Source organism: Pagrus major, chromosome 2 (genome assembly GCF_040436345.1).
Source record: "Pagrus major chromosome 2, Pma_NU_1.0".
NCBI lineage: Eukaryota > Metazoa > Chordata > Actinopteri > Spariformes > Sparidae > Pagrus > Pagrus major.
Window position 1 is genome coordinate 10773925 of NC_133216.1, and position 14836 is coordinate 10788760.

The 14836-nt window shown below is 40.9% G+C and overlaps 1 protein-coding gene across 2 annotated transcripts; it reads left to right on the forward strand.

The window, feature by feature from the left end:
- Window positions 1-1087: 1087 nt before the first annotated feature.
- On the forward strand, window positions 1088-14724 carry taok1a (TAO kinase 1a). Of its 2 annotated transcripts, none has more exons than XM_073482394.1 (20): window positions 1088-1571; window positions 4324-4572; window positions 5856-5927; window positions 6031-6132; window positions 6224-6269; window positions 6411-6507; window positions 6616-6729; window positions 6838-6929; window positions 7116-7209; window positions 7321-7402; window positions 7509-7676; window positions 7842-8042; window positions 8183-8311; window positions 8658-8894; window positions 8987-9115; window positions 9238-9441; window positions 9563-9802; window positions 10213-10425; window positions 10575-10757; window positions 10837-14724. In XM_073482394.1, the coding sequence occupies exons 2-20, from the start codon at window positions 4441-4443 to the stop codon at window positions 11365-11367; spliced, it is 3066 nt and encodes a 1021-aa protein (XP_073338495.1). In that variant the 5' UTR covers window positions 1088-1571; window positions 4324-4440; the 3' UTR covers window positions 11368-14724. The 2 variants fall into 2 exon arrangements, with proteins under 2 accessions (XP_073338495.1, XP_073338502.1); XM_073482401.1 differs by having other exon boundaries at window positions 1088-1377.
- The last annotated feature ends 112 nt before the right edge of the window (window positions 14725-14836 follow it).

A 14836-nucleotide genomic window follows, 5' to 3' on the forward strand; every position in this document is an offset into this window, starting at 1 on the left:
AGTTATCAGTTCATGCCCTCCAAAGACCAGAGGAGAGCATTTTGGATTTTGGACAGCTTGCGTCTTACTGGTACACCAGGTCTCCTACTATCAGTGTTGTATTAAGTACCCAAAGGTCATACTTGAGTAAAAGTAAAGATATCAATTCTACAATATTAAATATACTTAAGTATCCAAAGAAATTATCTAGTATAAAATGAACTTCAGCATCAAAAGTACAAGTAAAAGTCAACTATACATACACTTACTCAAAATGAGTTAAGGGTCTTTGGATCTTTTAGTGTTTCACTTGATTGTTTGTTCTGGGACATATCTGAATTTTTGTTTTGCGTTTTGTGAATATTTTTGGTCCCTAAAAATAATGCGACACATTTCATTTTTACTTTTGTTGCATATCCATGCACACGCATAATGCAACCATATACCAGTATCCCTTACTAATTTTGAGTAGTGTGTATTTACATGTATGCATATACTCTATACTATGTGTCGATCGAGCCAACTATCATATCTGATATCTGGTATTTTTCTGATTATTTGAATTTCTGTAGATAAAATGCGTTTATTTAAACATGCACTCATTTGGCTGTGATGCAGCATGCTGAAAAGTATAGTAACTACAGTTATTAAATCAATGTAGTGAATAAAAAGTGCAGTATTTGTCTCCAAAATGTAGTGGAGTGGAAGTAGCTATACCAGAAAATGGAAATACTCTAGTAAAGTACAATACCTCAAAAGTGCACTTATGTGCAGTACTTGAGTAAATCTACTTAGTTACATTCCATCATTGCTAACTATGATACTTAACAATATGTCAATTGAACAATTGTGAATGAATTCAGAAAGGCATTGTCCTGATATATGTTTGTTACATTGTATATTTCATGGTGTGTCATTTAGGTCAGAAACATAAAAAGAATATAATGAGATGCTGTAACATGAATAACACATGTTTCTTTAGGGTTATTTACTCTGTTATATGTTATAGACTGAGTGTTTTTTAATTATGTCTCCGCCTCTGGATGTTTTTGGGTCAGAGAGAGTTTACTGCAACTCCAGCAGGCAGGCAGGCAGGGCGGAACTGCTGTGTGCAGTATGTCGAGGGAAGACGGGCAGCCAGACGGAGAGTCACTGCTTAACTAAACAGCTAAGTTGTTAACATGTTAACGTGCTAGGGTACACACACAGTTTTTCCACCGACGTCGCGGACACTATCGCGGCGTGTTTCTGGCTGTTTTTGTGGAGGTGTTTGAACTTCCCTCACATTCCCCCCGACGTATTTTCACGAAGGGAGGCGGCGGTGGAGCGCTCGGCGGCCATCTTTGGACCTGCCTGGGAGTGGGATTCGACTACTCTGGCACCCCAGTTACTTCGAGGGTGGGGATTTTTTAACCTGTAATAATTCACAAATCTGTATGTTATAATCGACTGACAGCGTTAGGAGCCACGAGGATTTGGCGTACGAAATCACCGCGCCGGGGATGAAACGGGAAGAAGACTTTTATAATCCCAAACTGTTTTGAAATACGCGACATTCTCTACAGTGCTGAAACCTGGCCTGTCAGGAGAGGGTGAGTTTCAGCTAACTGGCTAAAGCTAACTTAGCAAACATCACATAGGTTAGCTTGCTAATTTAGCAATATCTGGTAAAAAAGGCTCTTAAAGTTGTTTTGATTCCACATTGTTCGTGTCGTAACACGTGTGTTAATGCTGTAAACACGTCGTGAATGTCGCTCGGATGGTTTGATCGTATGACACGTAACTTACCTTAGCTAACGTTAAGTTTGATGTGTAGCTAACATTACAGTCAACGTTGTGCTAGTTGGGAGCTCCTAAAACCTCTGAATTTGTGTGCGCACGCTTGAGAGTGGTGTAAGCTCTTTATATTTTTAGTCCCTGTAAGTCTGACCCGTGTGTGACAGCTGAAGCAGCTATTGGAAAGTGACAACTTTCACAAAATCCCCACGAAGTGCTCTCTCTAAATTCCACTTGTGTTGCAACTCCATTGAGGTATTACCTAGCCACAGGTAACTTAGGTATAACGCAGCAGCAGGTATGGCTGGCCTAATTAGTTTACCCCTGAAATGATAGTTTTGGGTTTGTTGTAAGGAAAAACTTGGTCATTTAACACCAGAGTAATAATCCTACTGTTGTTTTTTTCTTCTTTTTACAAGTGTTTGCTCTGATCAGGCCCAATTACCACCTTACTCAATTAATGTACTGTGATGTGGGCCTGCACATCAACATACATTGGCTGAAAGATTGTAGTCATAGTTTGTGTTCTTTGGTAAACATGGGTGGTAAAGATAAAGGAAAGACTAGTGGTTATCTGATTGTTGTTCCAGGGATTGGATTGCCAAAAGGAAAAGACTCAACTGACTGACACGACTCACACGTTTTAATTATGTAGTGAGTTTTTAAAAATGTGATGGCAGTTGCATTTTGTTAGGATAAACTCTGCATTGTATTTGAACACTCTTATTAACTGTGTCTGAAATTGCAGTGCATGTCTGATTGCTGTGAAGTCAAGACAGATAATCACTAGTCCAAATGCTAACCAGGGCCCCTTCCTACCTCCCTATAGCTGTGCGAACAGGAAATGCTGAGAAATGCAGCGCAGTGAGGACATACATTGGGAATTCCAGCCCTCCAGCTTTGTTGTCCTGTCCTGCTGCATTCTTCTGCATGTGTGTGTGTGCTAGTTGGAACGCAAGGGTGTTTTATGAAGGTATCAGTTATCATCACTCACTTTTGTGCTCACGTGTCCACAGTTTGAAAATGCCATCATGAGATATGACAACAAGGCTCATTCATGAGCAACAATGTAGTAAAGGACAATGGCAATAAAGAGGCACACAGTCCCACATGGTAATGAGGCTTTATTTCAGGGCCGTGGCTGCATCTGTGTGGAATAGTGAGTTGTTCAGTGTTGTTGTGAGACAAAAGATGTCTGCTTCAACTGGGGGCTGTTTCTCCCGGGCTGGGAAAGAAGTCTTGTGACTCTAGCGTCAGCTCTGCATCTGTTTGCAGCTGATCATCTGAGCCGCATGGACTCAGTAAACTTTCCTCAGTGATCTTTTACAGTTTACATCTGTATTACAGCAGTAGCGCAGTATAATAAACCATTTATTAGGTAGCAGATAGTTAAAAGATAAAGCCTGACAGTGGAGTTGTGGGCTTATGCTATATTCTGTCAATTCCTCTAACCTTAAAGGGGGAGTCCACCTAAAATTCAAAAAACAAACAAATGAGAAAGCCCACATTTTCCCTCATATGCCTTGTGGTATCTGGCCGCGCAGTTTTGGTTTTACATGGTGAGCTTTTGAGATAAGGTTATTCAACACACCCTACTGCTGATATTTTTAGTATTCTTTTACATTCGTAAGAAAAAAAGCTCACAATGACAGCTGTTTCCAGTAAGTTTGATGGATTATCCTGAGTACCCCAGATACTATTTTTGGAAAGGCACACTGCTTTTTACATTTTTAAATCTGATTTTTCAACATGGTGCGCACCGAAAATGAATTATTTAGCCGGATTGTATTCCTGTGGATATCTAAAAACTAGGGCAAATAAAACTAGATATAGCAGCACAGCAAGAAACCACGATAGATGACTAAAAAAAGGTGTTTTTTGTGCGTGTGGTTTTGTTGAATAGAGCCTTTCATCACTTGTAGGAAGATTTTATTGACAATGTTTGGTATGTTTGAGAACATGTGTTTATCAAGTACGTACAGGTTTAACAAGTAGTCCCATCACTGGAATGCTTTGTTTCAGTTCAGACATCTCTCTCACAGTGAGGCAAGCGTGTTGTTACCTCTTTGTTCGAGCTGAAGATTGTCGACAGCGAGACGGTTCTTTGTATCCTCCTCACATCTGTCTACATACCAGTCACTGAAGGTGTGAGGGGAGGTTGTCAGGACACAGCCCACTGATTTCCTCGCTGTAGGTGCTGTTACTATGGAAACAGGAGACCTATCTCTTGCTGCCTCGGGATTTCTGACCGGCCATTCTCCAAATTTGCACTTGACATCATGGTTGAGTTCATGTTTTGTGTATCCCTCTCTCGCTCAGGTTAATAGACTCTGGTATAGTTTATATGGACAGCATTTTAGACTTACCTATTGGGGATTATTACTTATTAGTAAGGAAGAAAATATCTATCTTAATAAACTTGTTACACCACTCTTGGATCATCTGCTGTCCATTTAATATTAATGATAACCCCTTGTCATTTATACTGGGGGCACAAACATTGTAATACCCCTCTGCTGCTGTTGTGGTTTTTAGCATACTCATTCTTGCTTTTCCTTGTGTTTTTAGTTCTGAACACATATGAGACCGCAGTCCTGCAGATGAGCCATCGGCGGGGGCTTCCAAGTCGCTGTCGCAGACCCAGATAGTTCCTGGCGGCAGCGGCATTGCCCCCGACTCCCCATTATGCCCAACAGCAGTCGGGCGGGGAGCCTGAAGGACCCCGAAGTTGCAGATCTCTTCTTCAAGGAGGACCCAGAAAAGCTCTTTGCCGATCTGCGTGAGATCGGCCATGGCAGCTTTGGTGCTGTATATTTTGTGAGTATTATACAAAATAAGGCTGTCACCAAAGCCTCAGGCCATGTTCAGCGTGACATGAGAACATCAGTCATCTTTCACTTCAGTGAGGTCACTGTGTTGGCACATAAGGACAAATAGGGGTCTGGCAAAAAAAATAAGGGATTCAGTTAATCAAACACTTTCAAGTGCACATTTCTATTTTGGCGCTATGAATGCCGATCATTGTAACGAAGGATACAAATTATACTGCTATGATAAACTGTTCCAATAATTAGGAAAATCCTGACCAATAGTTCCATAAACCTTTGACAAAAAGTGTAGTGTGGATGTGTTTCAGCCTGTCACGTCTGTACAGAATGGGCTTGAAGATGGGGGCTTTGTAGCCTTGAAGGTCATTCGGATGATATTCATAAATCATTCTGTTTCGTTTCAGTGTTCAGCAATTGGAAAGGATTGTCCCCTGAACTTCAAGGCCTTAGATCCTTTTAAATATTTCAGATTGATTCTAAAAAAGCAGGACTGTTTTAGCGACACTGTCACAGTGTGTCAGGCTTGACTTTCAGGATGTTATTGAGCAAGCCAAATGTAGAGTAAAAATCAATTATTGTGATATTTTGCGATTATGATGGTGCATTTTTGTCTCAATATCTTTGAAAATTTGACCTTTTTGGTCTGACTTGGTGCTTTTTAGAGCCCGACGGATATATTGGTTGGCTGATTTTTTTTCGGATAATATTGGCCTACCACAGAGATATTGATATTGGTGTCCAATATACAGCAATATGAAAATCTTTTTTCTTTTCTCCTATACAAATCTTTGTCACAAGTGTTTGATAACCACATACATATGCATTAATATGAATACCCGCTGATATATTGAAATCAGATATTTTTTTTAACTCCTTTATATTGGTATTGGCATCAGCCCCAGAAATCCAGTATCAGTCAATTTGTAGACCAGAATGGTTTTTTTAATGTCTGTTAATGTCTGTATAATGCTCAAGCAGTCAGAGGCACATCAGTCTGGCTACAGATACTTGTATCACAGAGAAATGTAGTCCCAGTTTTTGTTTTTTATAAATTGCTCTTCTTGTCTTGCATACAGATTTAATCACATATTGTGTATGTTGATTTAATAATGCAGAAAGACATAATTTACCCTTTACAGGCAAATAACACAGAATAAATGTATCATAATGGGCATCAGCCTAAGTCAATAAAGTAAACACTGAACCAATTAACTGATAAAGCTGTAGATGAATGTGAAAGTAACACCAATGTGTAATGTACTTATCATTCAGGCACGGGATGTGCGGACAAATGAGGTGGTGGCCATCAAGAAGATGTCATATAGTGGAAAGCAGTCCACTGAGGTACGATGGCTTTCACTAACCTATATCATGTTAACTCTTAGCAACATGTTGACTCATTGGGTAAGTTGTTATAGTCCTCAGATTTGTTTTACTTCCTTCACAGAAATGGCAAGACATAATCAAGGAGGTGAAATTCCTGCAGAGAATACAACACCCAAACAGCATAGAGTACAAAGGATGTTACCTGCGAGAGCACACTGCCTGGGTAAGAGGATGATGATAAGACTTATTAAAACATATTACCCACTGATTGATCAAGAAAACAAATTGACAGTAAACACTCTTTTTCATTGCAGCTGGTAATGGAGTATTGTCTAGGCTCTGCTTCAGATTTGTTGGAAGGTGAGTTGGAAACCTTTAAATTCCTCATCACTGCATGAGACTACATGTCTACAAGCAGAGATGGGAAGTCTCCCTTTTCAAGTTTATCCTTTAAGCTTGTTTCTTGATTGACATCGCTGTTGGTGAATGTATCCCTTCCAGTTCACAAGAAACCTCTGCAAGAAGTTGAAATAGCTGCAATCACCCATGGTGCTCTTCAAGGGTTGGCTTATCTTCACTCCCACAACATGATTCACCGGTGAGTGTTTCAAGTGTTGGGGAGCATGCTGGGCATCAAGTGCTTGTGCTGTCATGCGTTCTGTCTTCTGTGTGGAGCTGTAATCATTTCCTCTTCTGTGTTTGACAGGGATATCAAGGCAGGAAACGTCTTGCTGACAGAGCCAGGGCAGGTAAAACTAGCAGATTTTGGTTCTGCCTCCATCGCCTGTCCTGCCAACTCCTTTGTTGGGACTCCATATTGGTACGCTACAAAACCTGCATGTTAACGATTCCTCTTAGAGAACTTTGCAGATTTTTCATTAAATTTCCCTTTACATATTTTTATTGTGCTGAATGTTTGTTTTCTCAGGATGGCCCCAGAAGTTATTTTAGCCATGGATGAGGGTCAGTATGATGGAAAGGTGGACATTTGGTCTTTGGGAATAACCTGCATTGAGTTAGGTAGGTTCCCTGTTGTTACATCCACATCCATCTCTTTTTACACTTTTACAAACATCTCATAGCCAGCATTCATTTTGCTCACTTAGTCAGTCAGTAACTGAATAATGTTGCCCTTCTTCCTCTCATAATTTCATTTTTCTTCACAACATCCTGACTCCTTGATGCCACACGCTGCTTGGCCTGCAGCTGAGAGGAAGCCTCCACTGTTCAACATGAATGCAATGAGTGCCTTATACCACATAGCACAGAATGAGAGCCCCATGCTGCAGTCTAGCGAATGGTGAGTTTAGAATTACATTTATAAGAGCTGTTGTATTGTTTATGGAACAAACTGAGTCCATAACATGACTACAATTCTATCCTTTTCTCACATTTTATCTCTCAACTTTAGGACGGATTATTTCCGAAACTTTGTCGATTCTTGCCTTCAGAAATTTCCTCAGGATAGGCCGAACTCTGAGGAGCTCTTAAAGGTAAGTATCAAAAAAGTGATTATAACAGACATGTTATGTTTTATGGCTGATCATTGTAACCACAACAGAATCAAGGATTTAAATTTTTTTTTTCTTCTTTCTCCAGCATGCATTTGTCCAGCGCGAGCGACCAGAATCAGTTCTAATAGACCTGATCAGTCGGACTAAGGATGCAGTGCGGGAGCTGGACAATCTTCAGTATCGTAAAATGAAGAAGATCTTGTTTCAGGAAGCCCACAATGGCCCCACAACTGAGGCACAAGACGAAGAGGAGGTCTGTCATATGACTGTTTTAACTGCTCTTAGTTTATAGCTCTCTCTTTCTTCATTCTGTCATCTCCAAATTAGTATGGTTGTATTTTATAGTGTTGTGTCATCCAATGTTATTAGAGAGCATGCTTGTGACCTTGGTACTGTCTTCCACGTATGTTATTTTTAGGAGCCAGAACACAGTGTGGGTAGGACGGGTACAGTGAACAGTGTTGGGAGCAACCAATCCATACCCAGCATGTCAATCAGTGCCAGTTCCCAGAGCAGCTCTGTCAACAGTCTAACAGATGCAGGCGATGATAAGAGTGAGGTGGACATGGAGGGGGACCACACAGTCATGTCCAACAGCTCTGTGATACACCTCAAACCAGTAAGATGTTCAGGTTCCAGTCTGCCCTGATGTCATAGCTTATTTTATGGTGTTTACTGTTTAAATCTGAGAGAAGTAATTGTGGTTGCTTTGCTGTATTTTGTTCTGCTGTTTACATGTACTTTTTGCCTACCTTTCAGGAGGAAGAGACGTATAATGAAGCGTCAGAACCTAACACACGGCCAACTGAGCCACAGTCCCAGCCTACCCACACTCCACGGCCGAAACGGAACCGCGAGCACTTTGCTACTATACGCACAGCCTCAGTGGTAATAACATAGTTGTGTTTGCAAATCAAATAAAACGACAGCTAAGATAACCACTTACTAACTAAAATAAGTGCTTGTATACCGGCTGGCAATGGGTTGTTCAACGGCAAAATCTTTTGACATTTAGCATTTTCTTTTGGGCTAGAAAGAACTAATTTTGTTTGTAATTAAAAGCAGAGCCATGATCCAGCTTGAAACATTTATACACTAGAAAAAAATCATCCATTTTCCCCATATTGTCTTAGATACCTCACATTTATATGATACATATGGTAGCCACACATGTTTTTAACTTGTTCTTTTCACCAACAAGAATTTAACACAATCTGTGTTTTGTGTTTGTCAGCTCACCCGCCAGATTAAGGAGCACGAGCAGGATTCTGAGTTAAGGGAGCAGATATTGGGCTACAAGCGCATGAGGCGGCAGCACCAGAAACAGCTGATGGCTCTCGAAAACAAGCTGAAGGCTGAGATGGATGAGCACAGACTCCGTCTGGACAAGGAGCTGGAGAACCAGAGGAATAGCTTTGCCCAGGAGATGGAGAAACTGGTTAAGAAGCACCAGGCGTCCATGGAGAAAGATGTATGCTCTCAACTCATTTATGTGTTCACATAAGATTTACAAAATACATGCTATTAAGATCAAACTGATTATTATGTGTGTTCCCCAATTAGGCAAAAACATTTACCAATGACGAAAAGAAGTTCCAACAGCATATTCAGAGTCAGCAGAAGAAAGAGCTCAACAGCTTCCTAGAGTCCCAGAAGCGGGAGTACAAACTTCGCAAGGAGCAACTCAAAGAGGTAGGGGGATTCAGGAACTTTCTGCTTTATACATGAGTCTCCTAAACTATCCTGTTTTGTTTGTCAGCAAATGGACATCAGTCTGTTCTATCAGTGACCTGCTATCTTTTTTTCCCATTTAGGAGTTAAATGAAAACCAGTCAACACCCAAGAAAGAAAAGCAGGAGTGGTTGTCCAAGCAGAAGGAGAACTTCCAACACTACCAAGCAGAGGAAGAGGCCAACTTACAGCGCAGACAGAGGCAGTATCTGGATCTGGAGTGCCGCAGATTCAAACGGAGGATCTTGATCGCTCGCCACAACATCGAACAGGACTTAGTGCGAGAGGTCAGCACTCTGTCTCCTACATCGTACTGCTGCGTCTCAAATGTTGCAAATATTAAATTAATCTTCAGTACCTGACCGTCTCATCTCTCTCTTGTTTGTCTCTCCATTTGCACATAATTAGGAGCTAAACAAGCGACAGACCCAGAAGGACTTGGAACATGCCATGCTTCTCCGGCACCATGAGTCCATGCAAGAGCTGGAGTTCCGCCAACTCAACACCATCCAAAGGACGAGGGCTGAGCTGATCCGCCTGCAACACCAGACGGAGCTCACCAATCAGCAGGAATACAACAAGAGGAGGGAGAGGGAGCTTCGGCGCAAGCACGTTATGGAGGTTCGCCAGCAACCCAAGAGCCTCAAGGTGAGAACTCAGCATGTGAGCGTGGATGTACATTCAATATTCAGTAGATGCTCTCATTTCAATGATAATATAATGTTGCCCTTGATACTTGTAGGATCTGTTGAATATAATAATCACTATTCGTCAGGGGGACTTATTCTTCATCTTGAATACATGTAGATGTGCTGAAACATTGATAAAAGAAAATTTAGATAAAAAAAGACTGAATCTGTGGTCTGGGTGTGTGATTTTTAACCCCTCCTTTGGTTAGGAAAACTCTTAAAATTGAGAATCAAAGCTGCCCTATGTTTCTTAGCATAAAAATACTGATTTAGTGCAGACCTCGTGCAGATAATAAGGTTCTGTTTTTGCATGTTGTTCAATGCTTGTTTTTCAATACAAAATATACATAATTGAATCAATTCTTCAAGTCCAAAGAGCTACAGATCAAGAAGCAGTTCCAGGACACATGTAAGATCCAGACCAGGCAGTACAAAGCACTGAGGAACCATCTGTTGGAGACTACACCAAAGTCAGAGCACAAGGCTGTCCTTAAACGGCTGAAGCAGGAGCAGCACCGCAAACTCGCCATCTTGGCAGAGCAGTATGACCACTCCATCAATGAGATGCTTTCCACTCAGGCGGTAAGTCTGGCAATGCGAGGAATGTAGTTGTGAAGTAAGACCATGATGCTGCCACCCAGTGTTACATTTTGCCACCTTTTTTAGATGAAATGCCAAAATCAGTTATGGTTGTGTATTTATTTTTAAGGTTATGTTCTTTCTGTCTGTAGCTTCGTCTGGATGAGACTCAGGAGGCTCAGTGCCAAGCCCTACGAATGCAGCTACAGCAGGAGCTGGAGCTTCTCAACGCCTACCAGAGCAAGATCAAGATGCAGACGGATGCCCAGCACGACCGTGAGAGGAAGGACCTGGAGCAGAGGGTGTCACTCCGAAGGGCCCTGCTGGAACAAAAGGTTTTCCTCTATTTATTGTTCTTGTGGAGATGTACATTGGTCTGAATATTGTTATTTACTAACTGTGTTTTTTCTGTAGATTGAGGAGGAAATGATGTCCTTGCAGAACGAACGCTTGGAGCGAATCAGGAGCCTGCTGGAACGCCAAGCCCGAGAGGTTGAGGCTTTTGACTCGGAGAGTATGCGCCTGGGCTTCAGCAACATGGTGCTATCAAACATCTCCCCAGAGGCCCTCAGCAATAGCTTTCCCGGGGCTCCAGGAAGTTGGAGTCACCATCAACAACAGCACCCATCTGGGAGCGCTCAAGGGCCACACTGGGGCAGCGGCAATCTGGGCGCAGGATCGAGCCACCAAGGCAGCCATCACCACTATCACTCCAGTCCAGGAGGGGCATCTATGCAGCAAGGCTGGGGGCAAGGCATGCAGGGAGGTGGGGCTCCATCACCATGGGGCCACCCATCAGGAGTCTCCCGCAGCAGTGGAGGTGTACAGAACAGCCCCCAAGCAATGGGGAGGACACCCTCAGGAGGGCGCAATGAGCAGGGCATGAGCAGGAGCACCAGTGTCACCTCTCAGATATCTAACGGGTCACACCTCTCCTACACATAGATCCCCCCGTCAGCTCCGGAGTCAGAGGTTGAGCGTGGCGGAGATGAATCCAACAGATACAGCAGGACAGACTCTGCGACACTTCGCCTCCGCTCTTCCCGTGTACAGATGTGGATGTGTGATGAAATAAATGTTGCTCAGGTCAAAAGGGCTGGAAGAGACGCAGCCCGTCCTCACGGCAGTTTATCGGCACACATACAGATCCTTAAATTTATGTTACATAAGCAATTTGAGTGTCAACACATAATACTCCCATTTGTTTTTATTTACAGCTCTCTCCTATGGAATTTTAAAAACATATGTTTCGTGGTATTCACAGCCATTGCTCTCATTTTGCACATGAAACACTGTTCAAAAGCCTTTGACACGTGTTAAATATGTCCTTAGAAATGTGGTATCAAACAATCACAGTAAACTGATTTTTATTTAGCGACCCACCCCCCCCCACCCCTCCCTCCCTCACTCTGCCGATTCATATTCAGTTATACACTGGTCGATTCTCTGATGGTGGTTAAAAGTGCAGCGGACCTTACTAATGATGCTTTGCTGTTGTGATACCAGCCTGCTGTAATGGTCATTGTGATAAATTAGTTGCTTCCTTTTATTCAGTAATTTTATTTTACCTGATTTCTCGGTCAGCCAAAAGGAGACTTTACAAATTCAGAGCCAAATAAACTAATCTTAACAGGCTTATGCTACAACACTACTACAGTGCCTTTTAACCTTTGATTATAGAAATCAGTCTCAGATGTTTATAGTTTTAATATTTTAAATTTCATCACCAATTTATAATCTGTGCCAGTGTATGTTTAGTGATTTTACTGAGGGTCCCAGATACTCTTCTCAGATTATTATATTCACTGTGTTTGCAGTTAAGTTGGTTTAAGTCTTATAAATGGTGAGGAAAAAGAAAACTACTTGTGTATATCAGTTACTACATTTTTAGGGCTTTAGAGTGGTGGTACTTGCACGTGTTACAGAGAATGTCATTGTACACATTCACAGGAATTGTGAGGAGAAAAAGGAGACTCATTTGCCTTCAAAAACAATCCTAGTATTGATCTGTTGAGTTTTATTAGTGCCTTTTTTAAACTGCTGCCTTTTTCAAAGCACTTTATACAGCTAAATATGTGTAAGACTGATATTTGGTTTCTTTTCGCAAAGCACCTGGTGGGGGAGTGTTTTGTCGGTACGCATGTAGTTAAGTTGAGGAGTTGCGCTAACCTGTGCTGCGATTTTTCTTTTTTTTAGGAGCAATTCCCCAAGTACAGACAAGGCCAAGTGTGTGTGAAAGCGTCCCCCCCTTCCTGCAGCTTTTACTGTTTTAAAACTGTAGCCGTTGTTATCTGCTCTGTGTGTGTTTGTTTGAATAGAGGGTGCTGCAGTCTTGTTACATGTTTTGGCTACAGTTTCCATAAAACAAACTGAACTAAGTTAGCTGAAAAGAGTTCATTATGTGCAGGCAGATAGCTTAAGGTGATTGTCATGACCATGACAGCAGGCTTGGCACTACTAAGACAACTAAAACACTGTTTAAATGTTGGGGCCCACTTAAGAAACACTAAAAATGTAAAAAGGTGCTAAGTTAGACATGTTACACCATCTCATCAGAACCCAAGAGCAAGGGTGACTGAATCAAGCACATGCTCGCAAGATGGCATTGTACGCACACTCTGAAATAATAGCCAAATACAAAATAAATGTGGCAAAAAGCACTTAGGTATTCCTTTTGATAGCTCAAGCAGCTCCTCTAATAATATCTGTTTCTGTTCGCTCCCTTCCCTCTGGTTTGTGGTTGAAATATTCTTGGAGAAGTTTTAACAGCCTCTCTGTTCAAGTTAGGCGTTTCATTTCCAGTCACAGAGTTGAAAAACACTTTACTGAAAAAGGGCCTTTAAGGATAATGATCCAGAGATAATATGATTATATACTCCCCTTGAATCACAAAGCTGGAGTTAAATGTTCATATGTGTATATTTTATTAAAGAAGACATTTAAAGACTAAACTCCTCATTTTAAGAAAAATCATTTCTAAAACTAACTTTATTTAACTGACAGACCACACTGATGTTAGTTGTCTGGACGTAGCTCATTGGAAAATATTCTTGGTTTTGTGTACACAGACAGATTGCCTCATATGCATGTATTTGCTGTCATCTCCTTTTAAATGCCACTTATTAGTCGGCCTCTGCAGAGTTCGTTCTCCCCAACTGCACAACCCCGTTCCACTCTGATTCATAGCCACCCTTTTTCAGGTGCCGGCTCTTTCTGAATGTCATGCTGTGATATATTCATATCACATTTGAGGACACAAAAAAATGCTGGGGTCTTTTTCTTAAATAGGTGGGATTTTAATTTTCTACATGTGTATATAATCCTACCTAGAACGTTATGCATTTTATCAAGTTACATATGGTTTGGTCCCAAAACACTCTTAATTTTTTTTTTAATGCCAAGTGACTAGTTCCAGCTACTGTAACACAGCAGGTTATATTCATCATTTCTTTTCTGATTTATTCATATTTGGTTAAGAAAGGGGGAATGTATTTATCATGATCGGAATCTTACCTTAATTCAAAAGCCAAGGCCAAGAGTTTGAATGTTAGGCCAATCAAACCTCACATACATGCCAACCTTAAGTTTGTATGCACAATTTGTGTTCACTTTTATGTCAGTGTTGTGTGTGAGGGAGTCTTGATATTTTTGTCAATCATTGTCAGTCATAAGACCTTTCCACCAACCTTGATTTTATTTTTTATTTTATTTTTTACTTTTTAACTTTGATGTCAAATTTTTGTCCTACTGACTGAAAGCATGTGGGATACTGAATGAGATCGGCAACAGAAAATGGTGATCCTTTATATGGTCAAACACTGTGCCATACCTGAGTTGCCAAGCCCAGATACCACTGCATTGTCTCATCTCCATACTTTTACCTATCATTGGGCTGACGGCATGAAATGTATGAAACATAAAAACAAGTTGGTTCTGGTCTAGTGGCCAAAGTAAAAAAAAAAAAAAAGGCTTGAAAAGAAGACGCGGTGACAGGCAAATTATGAAAAGAGATTGCATTTCTTTGAAGATGTCAGTATTCTTCTTTGGCACATTACCACTACAACTCATAACCTGTATTAAACTGTATAGATGGTGGAACTTGTAATGAATGTCAGAGAGATTATGAAGATGCTACGTAAGAGATGGTAAAGTACTAAAAGTGGATTTAAATTGTGTAAAAAGATTCATAAAACAGAATAAAAATAGGATCAAATGTACTATTTTGTTTGTATTATATTTACCATTGTGTTGGCAGAGGGATATTGAACAGAAATCAGCTGTAATAAAGTAATTTTAGTATAACGTCTCGTCTTGTGTTTTTTTTCTTTATTCATTTATTTTTGTACCTTTTATAGTAAGGCACTTTAAAGGGGCACTACGTAAGAAGAAATTCAAACTTTTAACATTTACATTA